We start from the raw sequence: 8,072 nt of genomic DNA on the forward strand, positions 1-8,072 counted from the left end.
ATTTTATACAGTGGCATGAAGAATACACAATAGGAAAAGGATAGTCTCTTCAATAAATGCTGTTGGGAAGACTAGATATACACATGCAAAAGAATGAAATTGAACCCGTATCTTAAACCAGTCACAAACACCAACTCAACATGGACTAAAGACCAAATGTGAGGTCTAAAATCATAAAACTCCTAAAAGAAAACATAGGGAAAATGTCTTTGACATTAGCCTTGTCAATGATTTTTTTGGATTTGCCATTAAAAGCTCAGGCAAGAAAAGGAAAAATAAAGTGGGACTATATCAAACTTAAAATCTTCTGCAAAGCAAAGGATACATCCAACAAAACAAAAAGACCACATACAGATTGGGAGAAAATATTTGCAAACTACATATTTGATAAGGAGTTAATTTCCAAAATAGAGTTGTCAACCTAAATAACAAACACAGAGAGTCTGTCTAAAAGAATAATGAGTTTAGTTGGAAATAGAACATTGAAATGGTAATACATGTGGTATAGAAAACAATGTGAGTATTCAGGGAGGTAAAGGAAGACCAATGGTTTTAAAGTAAAAATTATGAAGGATTACATTATTGTTTTGGATATTAACCCTGGCTACAAGATCAATAACAAGGGTGACACCAGTCCAAGGATGGACAAGCAGTTGCTGGGTAGATGTCCTGGGAGAAGTATTTTTGCTAAGGTTGTGATAGCCTCTATACAAGGTTGTGGCTTTTCAGAGTTCTTTGTGATAGTTCTTTTTATAAGGCATACATGCATGAGAACTCCGGGCTTTATGGCCTCTCCCCTGCTCTTTTTGTTGAGGAGGTGGGGAGTTTTAACACAAGCAATCCATTTTGATCTGGAAGTCTTTCACACAGTCATGAGCTGCATAAGGATGTTTTGGTCAACAATGGACTGTATATACGATGGTGTCTATACTATATAGACTAGGTGTGTAGTAGCCTATGCCATCTAGGTTTCTGTAAGTACATTCTATGATGTTTGCACAACAACAAGATCACCTATTGATGCGTAGAAATATTCCCATTGTTAAGTGACACATGACTGTATGTAAAGAACTCACAACTCAATTGCAAAAAAAAAAAACAAAACCCCAAAACTTAATTAAAAATGAACAAATCATCTGAATAGACATTTTTCAAATGAGGACATACAAATAACCAACAGGTACATGAAAGCATGCTAATCGGTATCACTAATTATGAGGGAAATGCAAATTAAAAGCATGATATCACTTCATATCCATTAGAATGGCTATTACAGAAAAGACAACAGATAACAAGTGTCGGTAAGGGTGTAGAGAAAAGAGAATCCTTGTGCACTATTGGTGGGACTGTAAATTGGTGTAGCTGTTATGGAAACAGTATGGAAGGTTCATCAAAAAATTATAAATAGAACTACCATATGACCCAACAATCCCTCTGCTGGTTACATACCATCAGACATGAAATTAGAATCTCATGGAGACATCTGAGTCACCATGTTCATTGCAGTATTACTCACAATTATCAAGAAATGGAAACAACCTAAGTGTCTGTCAATGGACAAATGGATGAAGAAAATGTGATATATACATGTGTGTGTGTGTGTGTGTGTGTGTGTGTGTGTGTGTGTGTGTAATGGACTATTACTCACCCTTACAAAAGGAGATCCTGCCATTTGTAAAACATAGATGGACCTGGAGGACATTAGACTAAGTGAAATAAGTCATACACAAAAAGAAAAGTATTTCATGAACTCACTCATTGTGGAATCTTTTTAAAGTCAAAAAAATGAAAATAGAAACAGATTGGTGGTTACCAGGGGCAGAGGGTTGGGGAATGGGAGACATAGGTTAAAGGGTAAAAAGTTACAGTTATGTAGGATGAGTAAGTTTAGAGATCTAGTGCACATCATGAACACTGTAGTTAATACTATTATACTGCATGCAGGAAGTTTGCTGAGAGAGTAGATTTTAGGTGCTTTATCACAGAAAAAGGTGGCTATGTGAGATGATGAATATGATAATTTGCTTGACTGTTTTAATTATATCACTATGTATATCTACATCAAAAATCAAACTGCACACCTTAAACATACAATTTTTAATAATTCAAAAAAACAAAAAAAGAAAAATGTGCCACTTCCTTCTGGTTTCATCATTTCAGATGAGAAACTCATTGCCTTTCAAATTGCTTTTGCCTTATAAGTAAATGTATCTTTTCTATCTGGCTTTTGTCAAGATTTTTCTGTCTTTAATTTTCGGAAGTTTAATTAGGATGTGTTTCAGTGTGGATTTCCTTGGGTTTATCCTATTTGACATTTGCTCAGATTACTGAATTTATACCTCTATACAGTTGACATTTGAAAAGCTCAAGTTTGAACTACACTGGCCCACTTATAAGTGGATTTTTTTCAATGAATACAGTCAGTCTCCCATATCTGTGGGTTCTGCATCCATGTATCTAACCAACCAAGGATCGAGGATCAAAAATAGAGTATTCATGGGATGCAGAACCCACGGATATGAAGAGTCTTCTTTTCACATCCACAGGCCCCACAGGGCCAACTGCAGGACTTGAGCATCCACAGAGTGGTATCCACAGGGGGGTCCCAGAACCAATCCCCTGCAAATACTGAGGTAGGACCGTATATCATTCACCGTTTGGGAAGTTTTCAGCCATTATTTCTTTGAATACTTATTCAGTCTCCCTTTTATTCTCATCTCCTTCTGAGAATCCCAAGATATAAATATTAGCTCTTTTTATTATCTCATAGGTCCATGTAGTTCTGTTCTTTTTCTTTGTGTGTTTCAATCTCTTTTCTTTGTTGTATAGAATAGGTAAATTCTGTTCATCTTTATTCAGGTTCACTGATTCTGTATTTTGTCCCTCCATTCTACTACTGAGCCCATTCAGCAAGTGTGTTGTATTTTAAATAATTTTTATAAATGTATTTGGCAGTTCTACAATTTCCGTTTGGCTCATTTTTATAACTTCCATTCTTTGCTGAGATTTTTTTTTCATTTCTTTCAAGATATGTAATGATTGATTCTTGAAGCATTTTTTTCATGGTTGCATTAAAATCCCTGCCAGATCACTTCAACATCTATTTCATCTTAGTGTCGGCATCTATTGTCTTATCTCATCTAAGTTATGATTTTTCTGGTTCTTGGAATGACAATTGATGCTTTATTGTATCGTGGACATGTTGGATATTATATTATGAGATTCTGAGTTATATTCAATCCTTTTTTAGCAGGCCCTCCTCACATTGAGGGGTAAGTGAAACCTCCCAGTGCGTGTGTATGTTCAGCTGCCTGCTGGGCCCCACTGCCACCACTCTGCCAAATGTGGAATGATGACTCACATTTCCTCCTTCCAGATGGGTGAGGTGGAAGTTCAGCTTGCCCTCTGCTCTGTTGACTCTTTCCTAGTGAAGGTGGGACACTCACCTGAATGCCTCTTTGGCTGTGAGTAACATCTGCTCCCTGTTGGGACCCACTGCCAGGCAGGAAGGAGGAAGTGCAGATCTAGCTCGTGCTGCTTTGCTGCAGGTAGTGGTAAAAGCTCAGTTCCCCACAGGGCTGCTGCTCACATTGGGGCTGAGGAAACACCGGGATGCAGAGTACTGACTATTCCCACCTCACATCATCTCATTAAGTCTCGTTGCTGCCAGGTGGCAGCAGAGGTTCATTTCTCCATTAGACCTCACTGACTACCCTGACAGGGGGATCAAAGACAGGGTGGGATTATAATCACCTCCCTGCTGGATCTCCTTGAAATCTGTGGGAGAGAAAGGGTATGATTATCCCATTGGTTTTTGTCTAGAATAAGGCAGGTATTGACAAAGGTTTTTGTTCTGTCAAGGTCACCCTTTTCCTAGTTCTTTGTCTAGGAGGGAGCAAGCTTTTCTTAGAGGTTTCTTGTTTTGTTTTGTTTTCCTGTGTCTGTTGGTTTTTCTGGGTTGTACCCTTCTGCAGCACCCTCTCTAGGATATATGGAAGTAATAATGAAACACAGAAGACTCATTGCTGCATTGTTCCTCAAGTCTCAAAGTCTCCCTATACTTTTTTGCTGTGTAAAACCTCGGGAATTTCTTTTTACTAATATGTGGCAGATTCTGAGAGAAACGAAACTACTTTAGCTTCAAGGGAACCTGAAATCTATGCCTTCAAACATTGCAAAATATCTATCCACCTTCTTATTTATTTTATGCCAGAAAGTTGGCAAATACAAATTAGCCTGCCATATCCAGATGTAGAAGTCTTTGTAATTACTTTAAATAAAAAGACTTTGCAGAAAAGAATGTGTCAGACAAACAAAAGTCCCCTAGTGATAATCTAAAAAAAAAAAAAAAAAGTTGATTTTATAAAGGCAAAGAGTAGAACAGTGATTACCAGAGACTGGGGAAAGGAGATGGGGGAGGGAAAACTGGGAGAGGTTGGTCTATGGGTACAAAATTGCAATTAGACAGAAGGAATAAGTTCTGATTCTCTATCGCACACAGTAGGGTGACTATGGTTAGCAGCCAACTTTTATGTATTGCATAATAGCTAGAGAAGAGACTTTTGAATGTATTTGCCACAAAGAAAGGATCAATGTATGAGGTGACTGATACATTAACTATCCTAACCCAATTATTATACAACATATCTGTATCAAAACATCAGATTTTGCCCCATAAGTATATATAATCAGTGTGTCGGTTAAAAATTTTTTTAAAGTCCCCTAGTGGTAAAGTATTCTAAGTGCCCCTACTCTGCTCCTCCACAGAAAATATATGCCTTAAAAGAAGCAAAGTAGTAAGAGAATAGTTGTGACCGTGATCTTTTCCTTAAGCTACATGTGTCTCAGTTATATTCTCTATAAATAAGAATTGAAAAAAACTTTTATGGAACATTTCTGAGGAATAATTGGATCAATACTTGTAAATCACTAAGAACGGTGCCTGGAATGTGCTGAACAATCTCATTTTTAGCTTCTGTTTGCTCATATTCACACTACTGCTACTACCACTATCACTGACATTTAGCTTCTAGATCTTATAGCTATCCAACCATGCAAATACATAGGGAAAAAAATTATTTAGTAGAGTGTGATTACAAATATTTTGGTGAACTAGGCTGGGACTCTACTTGCTAATCTTTGTTATTAACAGTGTCAAGAGAGTAGCATAGATATGGTGAGTATGGGCTTGTGTAAAATCTTGTCACAGCTGAAGCAGGATGTGATCCAAAGATTCAATCATTTGAATCAGGCTGAGGCATTCAATGGATCAGTGGCCAGAATGCAAGGCCAGCAGAGTCACTGAGTGGTTCAAGCAAGAGCAAAAGCTTCATTCAGCCATCCATTATTTCAATATTTTTTTCTTTACATCATTTCAATTACGCATTTGTGCTTACATATTCCAGGAACTCTGTGATAATTAGATACATGAGGGACAGGAAAGACATCATAGCTTCCATATGAAGCATCCAGGATTGTGGAGAAAACAAACATTGAATATGTACGTACAGGTATATTGAGCATTCTGAAGAGAATACACAAGGTTCTGCAGCATGGATAACAGGTGTACCTGAATTGGCCTGAAACCTCAAGAACGCTTCGTAGAGGATGGGAAACAACATTCAGGTTAATACTGTAGCATAAGTAAGTGTTACCCAGGTGCATTACTGTCTGGTTCCACTTTGTCATTTCCTCTCAGAACGGACTCAATCACAACTACAATTATCACAAACATTTCGGGATGAGCTGCTGTTGAAAATGGACATAGTCTTAAAGGTTTAGGAGTACAGTGACCTCAGCTTATATCAGACTTACATTTGAAAATATATGAATACATTCTAAAAAGAATATTCAGCATGTGACATATTTTGTTTTTAAAAATTTGGTTTTCTTACTTATAAATTTAACTTAATTTTATTTAAGGCAAATAACTAATTAGGAGCCTTTAATTTACTATTGAATATCTGAAAATCCACTTCCTATATAAACTAAAAAGCTCCAAACTGGCTAATTATAGGTGAACAGATATATTTCAACCACAAGTACTCAATTTTCTTTATTATTACATCTATGGGATATTATTATATGAAATCCTACAAAAATAGAGTGTCACTAAGAAAATATTTTTCTACCAAGCTCTCTCTTCAGAGCCCCCTTAATCTCCTTGTTCCTGAGACTATAGATAAGGGGATTCAACATGGGAATCACCACCGTGTAGAGCACAGACACCACCTTGTTCTGGTCTGTTGAGTAGCTGGACTCGGGCATCACATAAATGAATGTGATGGTCCCGTAGAACAGAGTGACCGCAGTGAGGTGGGAGGTGCAGGTGGAGAAGGCCTTGTGGCGCCCCTCAGTGGAGCGCATCTTCAGGATGGTGATGAGGATGTAGATGTAGGAGACGGCTATGACAAACACTGTGACCGCAACAATGGAGCCAGCAGTAAATGAGGGGACAACTGCAGGGACACTGACATCAGAACAGGAGAGTCGAAGTAAAGGAGCAAAATCACAGAAAAAATGATTGACTTGATTTGGTCCACAGAAGAATAAAGAATAGAAGGAAAAAGTATAGGAGATAGCATTGAGAAAACCACCTATGTAAGCCACTGCAAGTAACTGGACACAGACTTCTGTGGACATTTTAGTTGAATAAAGCAGTGGGTTGCAGATTGCCACAAAGCGATCATATGCCATGGCAGCCAGAAGGAAGCATTCGACTGTCCCAAAGAAAGCAGTTGAACCAAGCTGGATGGCACATCCACTATAGGAGATCGTATTTCTCTCCACCAGGAAGTTTACAAGCATGTTGGGCGTGACAGAAGATGAAAAGCCTATGTCAGCAAAAGCCAAGTGGCTCAGAAAAAAATACATAGGATGATGGAGCTGAGAAGAGATGCTGATAAGAATGACTGTGCTGAGATTGCCAGATAAGGTCACCAGGTAGATGCACAGGATGATCATGAAGAGGATGACTCGAAGGACTGGATCATCTGTTAAGCCCAATAAAACGAACCCAGTCATTGCAGTGTGGTTCCCATTCACTGGGTAATCCATGATCAGTGAAGCTGATACCAAAATGAACCTGTGATGAAATACTGCATCACTAAAGTTATAAATTTGATACTTCCATTTCTATTAATACATACACACAGGTTATTATAAACAAATATGTCATTCAAGTAAAGTGCAAAATAATTTTTTTTTTACTTTAGAATCCCATTTTTCATATATTTATGCATAATTAGTCTATCTATATTTTACACCTTTCTTTAACAGAAACACCGGGAAATGTGCCTCAAATAATGTGTATATTTTTCTTTTTCTTTCTTTCTTTTTTTTTTTTTTGTGACTGGTAAAGGTATCGTAATCCTTGGCTTGGTGTCGTCTGCACCACGCTCAGCCAGTGAGCGCACCTGCCATCCCTATACAGGATCCGAACCTGCGGCCTCGGCACTCCTAGCACCACACTCTCCCGAGTGAACCACGGGTTCGGCCCTATATTTTTCTTTTTTTAAATAAAATATACTGAATGTGGCTTTAAACATACAGATTTTAAAATAAAGACATGAGAATAACAGAAAGGAATGAAGGAATGGTATTACAAAAATATTAAAACATATTAATGTAGGATGATGTCATAGCGACTTGAGTAATAGCTAACATTTATTGAATGCTTGCTAAATTAGTGGCACAGGATTAAGGGTGTAATAGATATAGTTTTATTTTAATTTTCATACATCAATATTAAGTGCTTTTATTATTCGCACTTTATAGAAGAGAAAACTGAGTTTGAGAATGTTCAGTAATTTACCTGAAGTTACACATTGCAAGTGATGGAATCAGAATATGAACCCCAGGCAGTTTAAATTTAGTCAATCCCTGGAATAACTATGTATAATGAAGTTGAATAATACCATGAAGTCTAGGACACTTGGAAATGTGTAGATAACAGATTATCCCTTCAGTTTTCTTACAGCTATTACATAAAAGAGTTGCGTAGTTAGTTACATACTTGACAAGTCTATCAGTTAAAAAACACTAATTTTTAAAAGGACAACTACAATTTTGTT

The 8,072-nt window shown here is 37.3% G+C and overlaps 1 protein-coding gene across 1 annotated transcript; it reads right to left on the reverse strand.

Annotated features, from left to right (window-relative positions):
- Nucleotides 1–6,111: 6,111 nt before the first annotated feature.
- On the reverse strand, nucleotides 6,112–7,056 carry LOC134375322 (olfactory receptor 5P76-like). The gene has a single exon (XM_063093672.1). It carries the CDS (start codon nucleotides 7,054–7,056, stop codon nucleotides 6,112–6,114), a length of 945 nt encoding a protein of 314 aa, XP_062949742.1.
- Between the last annotated feature and the right edge of the window lie 1,016 nt (nucleotides 7,057–8,072).

Source organism: Cynocephalus volans, chromosome 4, assembly GCF_027409185.1.
Source record: "Cynocephalus volans isolate mCynVol1 chromosome 4, mCynVol1.pri, whole genome shotgun sequence".
NCBI classification, from domain to species: domain Eukaryota; kingdom Metazoa; phylum Chordata; class Mammalia; order Dermoptera; family Cynocephalidae; genus Cynocephalus; species Cynocephalus volans.

Coding starts and splice junctions, on each gene's coding strand:
- LOC134375322 (XM_063093672.1), bottom strand. CDS start 7,056: ATGGATTACCCAGTGAATGGGAACCACACTGCAATGACTGGGTTCGTT.